This window comes from Salmo salar, chromosome ssa17 (assembly GCF_905237065.1).
Source record: "Salmo salar chromosome ssa17, Ssal_v3.1, whole genome shotgun sequence".
Taxonomy (NCBI): Eukaryota; Metazoa; Chordata; class Actinopteri; order Salmoniformes; family Salmonidae; genus Salmo; species Salmo salar.
Window position 1 is genome coordinate 34,406,387 of NC_059458.1, and position 13,441 is coordinate 34,419,827.

General features: G+C 44.1%; 2 protein-coding genes across 3 annotated transcripts; one reads left to right on the top strand and one right to left on the bottom strand.

The window, feature by feature from the left end:
* Positions 1–3,664: 3,664 nt before the first annotated feature.
* Positions 3,665–5,586, bottom strand: LOC106583511 (mitotic-spindle organizing protein 1). Its single transcript, XM_014167783.2, has 3 exons — positions 5,319–5,586; positions 4,853–4,998; positions 3,665–4,272 (listed from the first exon to the last, which is right to left on the bottom strand). The coding sequence occupies exons 1-3, from the start codon at positions 5,371–5,373 to the stop codon at positions 4,258–4,260; spliced, it is 216 nt and encodes a 71-aa protein (XP_014023258.1). The 5' UTR covers positions 5,374–5,586; the 3' UTR covers positions 3,665–4,257.
* A 52-nt stretch (positions 5,587–5,638) lies between these two features.
* On the top strand, positions 5,639–13,417 carry LOC106583508 (bora aurora kinase A activator). Of its 2 annotated transcripts, XM_014167775.2 has the most exons (10): positions 5,639–5,736; positions 6,057–6,230; positions 6,963–7,069; positions 7,918–8,048; positions 8,203–8,313; positions 8,488–8,744; positions 9,190–9,346; positions 9,584–10,164; positions 10,486–10,630; positions 12,651–13,417. In XM_014167775.2, the coding sequence occupies exons 2-9, from the start codon at positions 6,078–6,080 to the stop codon at positions 10,627–10,629; spliced, it is 1,641 nt and encodes a 546-aa protein (XP_014023250.1). In that variant the 5' UTR covers positions 5,639–5,736; positions 6,057–6,077; the 3' UTR covers position 10,630; positions 12,651–13,417. The 2 variants fall into 2 exon arrangements, with proteins under 2 accessions (XP_014023250.1, XP_045555509.1); XM_045699553.1 differs by lacking the exons at positions 5,639–5,736; positions 6,057–6,230; positions 6,963–7,069 and adding an exon at positions 7,575–7,615.
* Positions 13,418–13,441: the final 24 nt, after the last annotated feature.

The following is a 13,441-nucleotide window of genomic DNA, read 5'->3' on the forward strand; positions in this document are numbered from 1 at the left end:
CGGGTTCTTTTTATTGACAGAAACACACACACTTTAATTGTATTAGGCTTGATTAAAAACAGGGGCAAGGACAACTTTCAGACCTTACAGCTCTCTCCGCTTCAGTCAACTAATGGTAATGGAGTTGCTAGGCTGTGTTCCTGAGGAAGAGTCACTCATTGTTGATCTGACTACAGGCCCAGGATTGAAGTAACTGCTGTAACATTCACTATGCCTATGGAAAAAGGCTTCTAGGAAGTACAATGTATATTGAGTAACCTATACTAAAATCACAATGTTTAAAGGGGCAATCAGCGGTTTCTACATCCATTTTTGGACTTAATTTGTATAAATGAATGATATGAACCCAATGATTCTTGAAGAATATAACTTATAAATGCCTCATGAACTTAGTTTAACTGTCACACTCCATGAGAACCCAAAATATAAGCTTGTTTTACTCCAGTGTTTCTAAACAAAGTAAATGTAAACAAACACTATATGGCCCCAAAACATGGTTAAAATGAACATTTTGATATCATGGATGGTCAGTCCTTGCATCAATAGTTTTAACTATAAACTGTAGATCAGTTCAATTTCTCCAGCCTCTCATCCCTCAGCCTTTTACTGAAACAAGGGGTGGGGAAAACGCTTTGTTATTGTTCCTACTGCTGATTGTGGCTTTAAGTGCTACAAACAGACGATGGAGCTATTTGGAAATGTGATGATAACAAAGACAGGCCTGATTTCCATCATTAACTGTAGGCCTACAATATATTTCTAATGTAATCATCATTGATTGTAATGTGGTTAGTCTCAGCAGCCACAGCTGGCTGTATCCAAACATCCCCACTGGTCATCAACTATTATTGTAGCCTACAACATGATGATGATCAACTCTCATATTTACAACCTCAAGATGATGATGATGCTGTTCATCTCGCGCCGTATTCAACACGGTGGGTCCCGTGCGCAGCACATATCAAATACCAAACAGATGGCTGGTAGACAAACAAGCTAATTTATCTCGGAGCCAGCGGCGGGGAACGAATGAGTCTTTTCTCACCTACCGAAGCTAAATGTTGATTTTTCTTGTCTTCTTCATTCCTCCACATTTAGCAGCTGGCTGCCTGCGCGTTTCACATCAACTCAAATGAAAGACAATCTTGTTTTCATTAATTTCCAACACAGTGAGTCTCTTGTTATGGAGATTAAAACGAGTCTGTGATGCCCATCATTTGTCTTGATGATAGACTGGGGGCCCCAACCCAGAGATGCCAATACACTACATACGGTTTGCCTGGGTAGATATATCTATTAAATGCCTCTCTATATTTGATAGACCACATGTGTCTTACCGTTCCCACAACACACATTTGGGGGAAACAAATGCTCAGCCACAGTGCAGGGCACCTTGCCAGGGCCATGCTGAAGGGAACAACTACCTGCAACCAGTAGCCTTGTTAACAGTTCATCTTCCACCCTTAAAAAAAGCAACACCCACCCAAGATGAAGGTAGTAGGGGGTAACTGCCCCTGGTGAAACTGCCCCCCCCAACACATTCCCTGGTCTGTCACTGTTCTTGCTCAACAACAACAAATGTCCTCATCACAACTTTTGGAGATATTTCAACAAAACAATTTTGTGATAAGTTGATCAAATTTTTTGAATAGTTGAAAAAGTTGTAGATATATACCAATATAGTTAGATCTATAATTGTTATTTAAATATACAAGTAGGAGAGCCTTAAGATACATAATCAAGAGAGAAACATGTTGGATGAGTGTGACTTGCCCCCCCCGCTAGTTTATACTAACTTGCTTGCTAGCAACCCACTAGCAGTAAATGCTAGCCAGCTAGCTAGTTAGCATAAGCTGCAAAGAGTGCTAGCTAGCAACCTCCTTACTACCAGATCGTCTGAGGTAAAATACATTAAAAAGATAACGTAGCTTAATTGCAGTTGTAAATGTTTCCACCAGTGACTGATAGCTTTACAGTTAATGTTACTTTATAGCCTTTTAGCTATTTTACACAGCATTTTATGTCATATATCTAGATAGCTAGCTAACTGTTTGAGAGAGCTTTTAAATTGGCATCTCTCCCCCTGTTTTCAGTCACAGGTGGGGACTGGATTAGGTCTGAGCAGTGTAGGAGTTGGACTCATGAGTTGTGCTCCAATTTGACTGGGTATAGCTTTATTTGTGACCTATACTACCAGTCCAAAGGTTTGGACACACCTACTCATTCAAGGGTTTTTATTTATTTATTTTCTACATTGTAGAATAGTATTGAAGACATCAAAACTATGAAATAACACATATGGAATCATGTAGTAAACAAAAAAGTGTTAAACAAATCAAAATATATTTTATAATTGAGATTCTTCAAAGTAGCCACCTTTGCCTTATTATTCTACAATGCAAAAAATAGTACAAATAAAGAAAAAACCCTTGAATGAGTAGGCGTGTCCAAACTTTTGACAGGTACTGTATGTACAAATGCAATAGCAGAACATAAGTTGCTACATCAATGCTACACTGAATTAATTAGTTAAGTTGTTATTAAATGTTATACCCTAATGAAATGTAATATTATTAGTTATATTCCATTCCAATATTCCATTCCAATTAAGATTTTATTTTATTAATTAAAAACAACTATTGAAAACCTTTTGATCCTGAATGAAATTTTAAAGACTGTTGGGATTTAAAACCTTGCATTATTCAAATCATATTTAGTGCAATTGTACATCATGGATTGTATTGAAAAGGAACAAAGAACAAAGAAAATGAATGTGCAGGTGAGTTAAAAAGAGGGACTTTACATCACATCTCTTCATAGTGCGGATATTAATGGTGACACCATTTCCCCCCCACATATTTTATTCAAATAATTTAACTAAAAACAACTAGACGTAGCTTTGAAGTATTACTTACTAAAGAATGTCGAAATTAAACTGATTGAATGGATTTTAACACACTGTGTGAAACTCTATGGCCCAATCTGCTACCAGGTATCTGGCACCGCGGGCACTTTAAAACACCGCTTTCCTAAAAACATTTCATGAAATAACTAACAAAGTGAACTATAGCCATTTATTTCCCTTTATAGTTTATTCGCCAAAGCATGACCTTCATCCACATACAATTTTTTCTCCAAATGTAGCTTTTTTGTGTCAGCAATACGACATTGTTCTTAGTGGGGGCTAGTGACCCACTAGATCCCTACCTCCTTCGTTCTTATTACTTGTGCAGAGACATTTTCCTGAGATCTCCAATTGAAAGATATTTAACTAGGCAAGTCAAGAACAAATTCTTATTTACAATGACGGCCTCCCCGGCCAAACCCTAATGACGCTGGGCCAATTGTGGATGCCGCCCAATGGGACTCCCAATCACGGCCAGTTGTGATACAGCCTGGAATCAAACCAGAGTCTGTTGTGATGCCTCCTGCACTGAGATGCAGTGCTTTAGACCGCTGCGCCACTCAGGAGCCCAGGTGTCCTTATCAGAGAACTCCTCAACAGAAGAACATTGCAGACAGAGGACATGGAGGATATCGTATCTACACTGATTTATGACTCTTTAATTTAACTAGGTAAACTTTTCTACTGGTAAACTGGATAGTACTTCTGAATCATCATGATCTAATGAGTAAGTAAAGAAACACTGCCACCTTGTGGATATAAAATGCAACTGCTTTTAATATTGAGTTCCATCCATCATTGACAATCCTGGACACTTCGAGAGAAAAAAAACAAAAAACTTTGACATGTCAGACATTGAAGAAAAAAACGGACATTAAATTCATATAAAACTACACACAATTCGCAATAAATTAGACTTCTTTACACATCCAAAAAGCTATAAAGGAATTGAAAACAACCCATCATTGTAGCACTGTGTGATGATGGATAGTGCCATTGATTAGGTTTCCTTCAGTCAGAAGAAAGACGACTGAACTGACAACCTATATGATTGAGGGAGGGAGGGGTACTGAAACATTGGATATCAGGGCATTGCAGTCATTCATATTGCCAGATTGCACACCAAGCTGATGACAGGAACACAAAAGTCAAGGAGAATTGGCCACTGATGTTGCCAGACCAAATGTTACACACACACCATTTTCCTTCAAATGAAGCCAGGGGTCAAATCCAGAGGCACGAGGAATAGGTCAGGGTAATAGACGCTCACTATTTGGCAATATTGTGAAACTTGACAGCATGAAAAGACTTCCACTCAGCGGAATTGTTCTGTTGGGATCAGTCTTGGATCCTCAGTTGTCAGAGGCCTGGAACAGAAGGAAGACAAATATTGGCATATTGTTTAGACATTAAGTTTGTGACTACAGGTGCAACATGCAACAGTGGTGAGGCAGAGACGGAGTTATCTAGATCCAGTCAGAAAGAACCTAGCCTATCAGATTGAAGCATAATGGACTCATTAAAACAGTGGCAGTTATGTGAAGGATAACCACAGCAATTGACCGTGTCATGTACAGAGCAGAGTCTAATACAGGACTCTCCAACCCTGTTCCTGGAGAGCTACCGTCCTGTACAGAGCAGAGTCTAATACAGGACTCTCCAACCCTGTTCCTGGAGAGCTACCGTCCTGTACAGAGCAGAGTCTAATACAGGACTCTCCAACCCTGTTCCTGGAGAGCTACCGTCCTGTACAGAGCAGAGTCTAATACAGGACTCTCCAACCCTGTTCCTGGAGAGCTACCGTCCTGTACAGAGCAGAGTCCATTTAGTCCTATTGAGTCTCTATAGCAGGGTCCACGGGACAAACTTGGTCCAACCTTGTTCTATTGTGTCTCTATAGACTCCGTTCTGTAAGTATCTATCCCTGTCCCCTGAACATGGCCTTACTTTTAGTGAATCTGAGGCTTTACGTAGCTCCTTGATGACAGAGGACAGGGCCTCTGGGTTGATGCCCTGCTCACACAGCCTGACACAGATAGACAGAGACTCCATGTCCAGGCCTGTGTTCAATAGCCTAGAGATCTCCAGCAGCACTTGTGGGGAAAAATAGGAGAGAAAATAATAACATGAAATTGGCACTCTAGTTACCCATTGTCTGGCATATAACGAGCTGTATAGTTTAAACCATGTCACCTTTCAAGATAAAAGTGTTCTTACTAATACTGCTGTGTGGTGGATTGTTGCCATGGGTACAGAACGAAATGTGATAAATAGCTAGCTAGCTAAAGTTACCTAGCTAACTACCTTACTGTCAAGCCAATCTTTAGGCATTGCAATCAATAGAGTGTGTCACATTTGTAAAACACATATCTAGGTTCTACAACAGACATGATCATAACCTTAGCTAACTCACCATCCATTGTTTCTCGGACAGCATTCATGTTGTTAGCATTAGCACTGCTAGCCATGATCAGTTCGTGTGGGACCTCTGAGATTAACTCAACAGCAACTTCAACAGTTCAAGCTGATTTACAAAAATACTTCTACTATCACAACCCCGTCATTTGGATAAATTAGAAATAGTACATTTGTTGATAAAGTCTACCATGAGTATATACTTTGCTAGTCAGCTTACTAACGACCACACAAGCGAAAGGAAGTGACGTCGCTGTGAATTTGGAGCGTTCTGAAATCTTTAATCTGATTGGTTGTCAGGCACTTCCTATTAACTTCTATTGGTCAATTGGCGTTGTGGGAAAACTGAAATAAACGTTTGAAACAACTGACTCTGGAACCTTATTTTGGTTGTGTTGAAAACTTCTGCAGCTGCTGTGAGTATCAGGGCTTCAATATCAAATAACATATCGAATAGATCTATCAAATGAACCTCTCAGAATAGTTTCTAAAGCCTTAGCTAGCCAGGCATTTAACGAAACGTTTGGGATAGCTAGTATGTAGTAGATTGTGGGACCAACAGCCAGCTAGTTTAGCTTACGTTAGCTAGCTAGCTAGTCTTTCATGTAAGTAAGGTTTGTTCTCTTGATAGTATTACAGTAATTGTTTGGCTTTCTCTAGTACTTAGTGATCTTTGATTAGCATACTATTTATACTGGATCAAAGCTGATTAATGTTTGAATTCCTGCATCAATAGGTTCAGGTTTGTGGTCAGACTATGGGAGATCTTCCAGATGTCCAGATCACTCCTGAGACTCCAGGGAGGGCAGCTATCCGTAACCCCTTCGAGAGCCCCAACGACTACCATCGCCTGCAAGAATCCGTGGTCCCCAGCCCCTCTGTCTTCAAGTCCTCCAAGACCTCCGGAGCTGTAAGTGTAAACCTACACTGAGTGAACAAAACATTGAGTTGCATTGCCTTTTGCCCTCAGAACAGCCTCAGTTCGTCGGGGCATGGACAACAAGGTGTAGAAAGCGTTCCACAGGGAAGTTGGCCCATATTGACTACAATGCTTCCCACAGGTGTGTCAAGTTGGCTGGATGTCCTTTGGTTGGTGGACCATTCTTGATACACACGGGAAACGGTTGAGCGTGAAAAACCCAGCAGCGTTGCAGTTCTTGGCACACTCAAACCTGTGCCCCTGGCACATACTACCATACCCTGTTCAAAGACACTTAAATATTTTGTCTTGCCCATTCACCCTCTGAATGGCACACATACACAATCCATGTCTCAATTGTCTCAAGGCTTACAAATCCTTATTTAACCTGTCTCCTCCCCTTCATCTACACTGATTGAAGTGGATTTAAAGAGACCTCAATAAAAGATCATAGCTTTCACCTGGTCAGTCTGTCATCCTAATATTTTGTACACATTTATGGTCTGGTCTCATACATATCTTGTATAGTTCACCCACTTCAATAGCCTGAAGGACAACTGACCTCCATGATCAGCAAGTCAGTTAGCAGGTTTATCTCCTTCAGAAGTCCTGTCATTGTCCTCTTGTGAACGTAATCACCTGTTTTACAGAGCCACCTAGTGACGTTCCTTCAATCACTACCTGAATCGTTATTCTCAATGTTTTCTTGATCATTGTTTTCAGACACCAGCCAAGTTTAAATGGGACATAGATGAGATGTCTAGCCTGCTCCCTGTGGACATAGACGCTGAGGATATCCACCGCCAGTCCTTGTACCTCAGTCAGACCAGGTGAGGAACTAGTAACCAGGCCTTGTACCTCAGTCAGACCAGGTGAGGAACTATTAACCAGTCCTTGTACCTCAGTCAGACCAGGTGAGGAACTAGTAACCAGTCCTTGTACCTCAGTTAGACCAGGTGAGGAACTAGTAACCAGTCCTTGTACCTCAGTCAGACCAGGTGAGGAACTAGTAACCAGTCCTTGTACCTCAGTCAGACCAGGTGAGGAACTAGTAACCAGTCCTCGTACCTCAGTTAGACCAGGTGAGGAACTAGTAACCAGTCCTTGTACCTCAGTTAGACCAGGTGAGGAACTAGTAACCAGTCCTTGTACCTCAGTTAGACCAGGTGAGGAACTAGTAACCAGTCCTTGTACCTCAGTCAGACCAGGTGAGGAACTAGTAACCAGTCCTTGTACCTCAGTCAGACCAGGTGAGGAACTAGTAACCAGTCCTCGTACCTCAGTTAGACCAGGTGAGGAACTAGTAACCAGTCCTTGTACCTCAGTTAGACCAGGTGAGGAACTAGTAACCAGTCCTTGTACCTCAGTCAGACCAGGTGAGGAACTAGTAACCAGTCCTTGTACCTCAGTTAGACCAGGTGAGGAACTAGTAACCAGTCCATGTACCTCAGTTAGACCAGGTGAGGAACTAGTAACCAGTCCTTGTACCTCAGTTAGACCAGGTGAGGAACTAGTAACCAGTCCATGTACCTCAGTCAGACCAGGAACTCTGACCAGGTTAAGGTTTACAATGCACACAAGACAAATGGGGAGCACTTTGAAATACAACTGCTGCTGAGAGGTTGGGGGTATTGGTTTATTGGTCTGGTAACTGCTTTGTTTTTTTGAAAACATCCAGGATGGATTCTGACATCGAGGAGAAACGTCAGAATGCTATCGAGCAGTTTTTCACGAAAGGCGCCATTGTGCCTTCACCATGGACCGAACCAACAAGCAAACAGAAATCAGCACAGATGCACTTTGGGAAGAGTAAGTGAATCCAATGAGTTGGAGTTAAGTCGCTTTTCACTCACCAACACTCACACATTATAGTTTTTATTTTCTGTCATTTTCTATTTCCTGAATAACTGTTATGTTCAGCCATTTCTATGGATGTTAAATGAGTAAATGTTTCTATCTTTAGGTTCCATGTCCCCACTGATACTAGAAGATCCACTATCAACTAAAAAAATCACAGTAGGCTGCCAGACAGTCCTGTCCTTACCTGTGGACTTCCACCTGGACAAAATATTAGGTAAACCTTTACATGTCAGTGAACACTCCATACATGTAATGTTTATCTCTGTGCAGATATTACCAGACTGCCAGGAAACCTTAACAGGTCTCACAAATTGTCTGTCTGTCTGTCTGTCTGCCTTCCTTCCTTCCTTCCTTCCTTCCTTCCTTCCTTCCCCCCACCCCACCCCAGGAGAATACTACAGACTGAAGGAGGTGTCTCAGCAGGATCAGGTTCAGGACACCATGAGCTCCTCGTCTCTGAGACGCAAGTTGTTTCTGGACGGCCAAGGGAGTGGCTCAGAGTCCTCCAGCCCCCCCAGCCCAGAGGGAGGGGAGGGAGAGCCCCCTGGGGGAGAAGGGGGAGGGGATAGAGATTTCCTCTCACCCATGAGCGCCTCTCCTCTGCCCTGCCCGTTGTCTGGCATGTCTGCCCTGACCCCCTCCACTGTAAGTGTGCCACTATTCAATGTCAATGGTGTCTGACCAGTGTGTTCAGTGACAGTGAAACATGCTAGCAAGTGTGGTTTGTTGCTCTGGTTCTAAGCATGTGTTGTTATTATCACAGGGCTGCCCAATCCTTTTCCTGGAGAGCTGCCATCCAAAAGGTTTTCACTGGGTCGGGTTAGTTACAACTGGGGTTAGAGTTAACCTACAGGAGGTTATCTCTCCAGGAACAGGGTTGGAGTTAAAACCTACAGGAGGTTATTTCTCCAGGAACAGGACAGCTCTGCTATAGCAGATGCTATACTCCTTCTAAAGTGGTACTGTGTATAACATCTAGGAGGGAATCTGTTTGTGTGAGGAAGAATCACAAAGCTAGGATTTCAAATAAACGTCACTGCTTGTTTTCTCTCTTGCCATTTTAATGAGACGTTGTCTCTCTTTTTCGAAGGGTCTTTTCTCGTCCAGCCCGATCCAGGGTCGTTACCGAACCTACAGCCTGGGAAGTGTCACCAGCCCCCTGTGCCCTGAGCGCTCCTCTCCTGCTGGCTTCCAGTCCCCTGCCCTGTCCCCCATCGGACCACAGTTCACACAGACACCCATAGCAGGTATACGAGTCATTTAAAGAGGTGTTTTATGTCCTTATTGGTATAATGCGTCTTAAATGTTGTTATACCATAAACCTGATGCAGCTTTGGAGACATTATCTATGGAAACTGATTGAATATGTCTGTGCAGATTTGCACATCTTTTACGGACCTCAACCTGTTGAGTCAAGTCATTAGGTGAACGGTGTCCATGTTATTGGTAAGTTGAGTGATGCCGTGATTGTTTTTCCTGTCTAGGAGAGAGGAAGAAGCTGAGCTTTGTGACCCCTGAAGGTGTTCCTCTAGACATGGACATCAACTCCTGTACAGAGAGCCCCTACGTAGACGGCTGTTCCCCCATCTGCTTCTGCTCCTCGCTCCAGCCCCCGGGCCGGACCCAGGTCAACCCTGAGCTCAGACTCGGAGCCCCCTGCTGGGCCTCACCCCCAACCATCTCCCCCAACCCTTCCCTCCTGGACCAGGAGAATATATGTCCCTCTACTTCACTACCAGCCATGGAGCTGGGCGCCTGCTCCCCCTTCCCGGTGCCGTGTGTACCCAGGACCAGTGGGGGTCTGCTGGGGCTGGGGAGGCTGTGTGAGGGGGGTCCAGGGATGGGCCAGCCTCTGTTGGACTCAGTGAAGATGGAGGAGGAGGTGGAGAACGGCGAGGTGGAAGTGGACCTCCCTGTGGAAGAGGAGGAAGGAGGTGTGACTCCTGTTGGTGTCTGGTTGACCAGCTCCCGTGTCGGGGCGAGTGTGATGGCAGCGGAGGCGTCTCATATGTTTGTGTCTCTGCTAGCTGAAGGAAGCTGCATCCCTTATGATAACAGCATGCAGGTCTGTATCTACTGGTCTACTGACTAAACCGCTCCAATCACAACAGAATAGACCTCTAACAAGCTGGCCACCAGTTTTACATTTCAGAAAAGGCATTTAAATGTTTCTAAAAAGAAAAACAGTTGGAAGAGTTACTGGCATGTATGTAACTGACTGTGGGTTTGACTTTTTTGCACTAAAATGTTTTGGTTGAATGTACACAGATGGATCACATACTTTTAATTATTCTCAGATTTCTGATTACCATGTTAATCACTGGGAGAGGCACTGATTTGACAATCTGTTTGAATAGAATTTTAACTGACTGCTTTCTCTGTGTAGGTGGACAGTGGGTACAACACATACGCTGGCACTGCCACCGCCAGCCTGATAGATGCCATGAGTTCAGACAGCCAGAGTAAGGAGTCATTCGACGCAGCACACATCCCAGACGAGGTCTTCCCTCACAGCAGACACACTGACTAAGGTAAGGTAACCCACACCAGACACACTGACTGAGGTAAGGTAACCCACACCAGACACACTGACTGAGGTAAGGTAACCCACACCAGACACACTGACTGAGGTAAGGTAACCCACACCAGACACACTGACTGAGGTAAGGTAACCCACACCAGACACACTGACTAAGGTAAGGTAACCCACACCAGACACACTGACTGAGGTAAGGTAACCCACACCAGACACACCAAGACTGAGGTAAGGTAACCCACACCAGACACACCAAGACTGAGGTAAGGTAACCCACACCAGACACACCAAGACTGAGGTAACGTAACCCACACACACCAAGACTGAGGTAAGGTAACCCACACACACCAAGACTGAGGTAAGGTAACCCACACACACCAAGACTGAGGTAAGGTAACCCACACACACCAAGACTGAGGTAAGGTAACCCACACACACCAAGACTGAGGTAAGGTAACCCACACACACCAAGACTGAGGTAAGGTAACCCACACACACCAAGACTGAGGTAACGTAACCCACACACACCAAGACTGAGGTAAGGTAACCCACACCAGACACACCAAGACTGAGGTAAGGTAACCCACGCACACCAAGACTGAGGTAAGGTAACCCACGCACACCAAGACTGAGGTAAGGTAACCCACACCAGATACACTGACTAAGGTAAGGTAACCCACACCAGACACACTGACTGAGGTAAGGTAACCCACACCAGACACACTGACTGAGGTAAGGTAACCCACACCAGACACACTGACTGAGGTAACGTAACCCACACCAGACACACTGACTGAGGTAACGTAACCCACACACACCAAGACTGAGGTAAGGTAACCCACACCAGACACACCAAGACTGAGGTAAGGTAACCCACACCAGACACACCAAGACTGAGGTAAGGTAACCCACACCAGACACACCAAGACTGAGGTAAGGTAACCCACACCAGACACACCAAGACTGAGGTAAGGTAACCCACACACACCAAGACTGAGGTAACGTAACCCACACACACCAAGACTGAGGTAACGTAACCCACACACACCAAGACTGAGGTAAGGTAACCCACACACACCAAGACTGAGGTAAGGTAACCCACACACACCAAGACTGAGGTAAGGTAACCCACACACACCAAGACTGAGGTAAGGTAACCCACACACACCAAGACTGAGGTAAGGTAACCCACACACACCAAGACTGAGGTAAGGTAACCCACACACACCAAGACTGAGGTAAGGTAACCCACACACACCAAGACTGAGGTAAGGTAACCCACACACACCAAGACTGAGGTAACGTAACCCACACACACCAAGACTGAGGTAACGTAACCCACACACACCAAGACTGAGGTAACGTAACCCACACACACCAAGACTGAGGTAACGTAACCCACACACACCAAGACTGAGGTAACGTAACCCACACACACCAAGACTGAGGTAAGGTAACCCACACCAGACACACCAAGACTGAGGTAAGGTAACCCAACGATGCAGTTAAAAAGCCAGATCAGCAAAAAATTCAAAGGGACTATTAACTTAATAGAAGCTGTTCGGCAGTCTGGCGGCCTGGGGGTAGAAGCTGTTCGGCAGTCTGGCGGCCTGGGGGTAGAAGCTGTTCGGCAGTCTGGCGGCCTGGGGGTAGAAGCTGTTCGGCAGTCTGGCGGCCTGGGGGTAGAAGCTGTTCGGCAGTCTGGCGGCCTGGGGGTAGAAGCTGTTCGGCAGTCTGGCGGCCTGGGGGTAGAAGCTGTTCGGCAGTCTGGCGGCCTGGGGGTAGAAGCTGTTCAGGAGACTTTTGGTCCCAGACTTGGTACTCCAGTACCTCTTGCTGTGTGGTAGCAGAGAGAATAACTTGGGTTGCTGGAGTCTTTGACGATGTTTAGTGCTTTCCTCTGACACCAGAATTGGATCTTATTTCATTTGTGAGTTTACACATTGCTAAACCATGATTGACGTGGTACAGTTTATGAAGACACACATATGAATGGAGAATATTTTGTTTTCCAGACTGTTTTTCCTCAACACCATTGAGTGAGCTGATTGGAAGAGAACACAAGGAAGCCCCTCCCAGCTGAAGCCTATGATGTCTTGCCAATGTTGCACCGTTTTAAAGCAGCCATGTCAGGAGTCTGTTCATTAGTCAGATTCTGTTGCAAAACATTTGTAATGGAAACCGTTTACTCTAGAAATGGAACCTACCTGAATTTGTCCAATAGAAACAAATTGTTGCCAAACGCTTTGTTTAGAGTAAACCGTTTGTTGCAAAACATTTAGCAACAGAATCCGTGTACTGAATACACCCCGGCTAAGTGACAATGTTTAGATGCCGCCATTCGCACAAATGAACCTTGAAATGAATTCCTATTGGCGCTAGCTATCCCTCGTAATGGAGTTGAAATGTGCTCACTAAGGTGTCTGAAATGGCACCCTATATAGTGCACTACTTTTGAGCCCTGTGGGCGTTGGTGAATGGTGCACTATATAGGGAATAAGGTGCTATTTTGTTGAACTTAGTGTTGACGTGAACAAGGGACTGATGAAACTTGACTTTCATATGTACTTATACATTTTATATTCTTGTTGATTGTGAATTTAGCATTATATGAATCATTTTTATTTTTGATCAGTTAAACAATTACGGGAATGTGAATTGTGATAAAGGATTTTTTATTGCAAATTGTTATATTTGAATAACTGCAGAGCTCCCCATGTGATTGAATGGGTGGAAAGTTCAGACAAGAACACTGAGCCACATTAAATGTTGTACACCTGGACTTCTCTTTAGTTTCCTGGCTACA

Excerpts from the sequence above, each read along its gene's own strand:
- LOC106583511 (XM_014167783.2), bottom strand. The coding sequence starts at position 5,373 with ATGGCTAGCAGTGCTAATGCTAACAACATGAATGCTGTCCGAGAAACA. Across the intron at positions 4,999-5,318 it reads TGTCCGAGAAACAATGGATG|TGCTGCTGGAGATCTCTAGG; the intron begins GTGAGTTAGCTA and ends TTTCCCCACAAG.
- LOC106583508 (XM_014167775.2), top strand. The coding sequence starts at position 6,078 with ATGGGAGATCTTCCAGATGTCCAGATCACTCCTGAGACTCCAGGGAGG. Across the intron at positions 8,745-9,189 it reads CTGCCCTGACCCCCTCCACT|GGTCTTTTCTCGTCCAGCCC; the intron begins GTAAGTGTGCCA and ends TCTTTTTCGAAG. Across the intron at positions 10,165-10,485 it reads CTTATGATAACAGCATGCAG|GTGGACAGTGGGTACAACAC; the intron begins GTCTGTATCTAC and ends TTCTCTGTGTAG.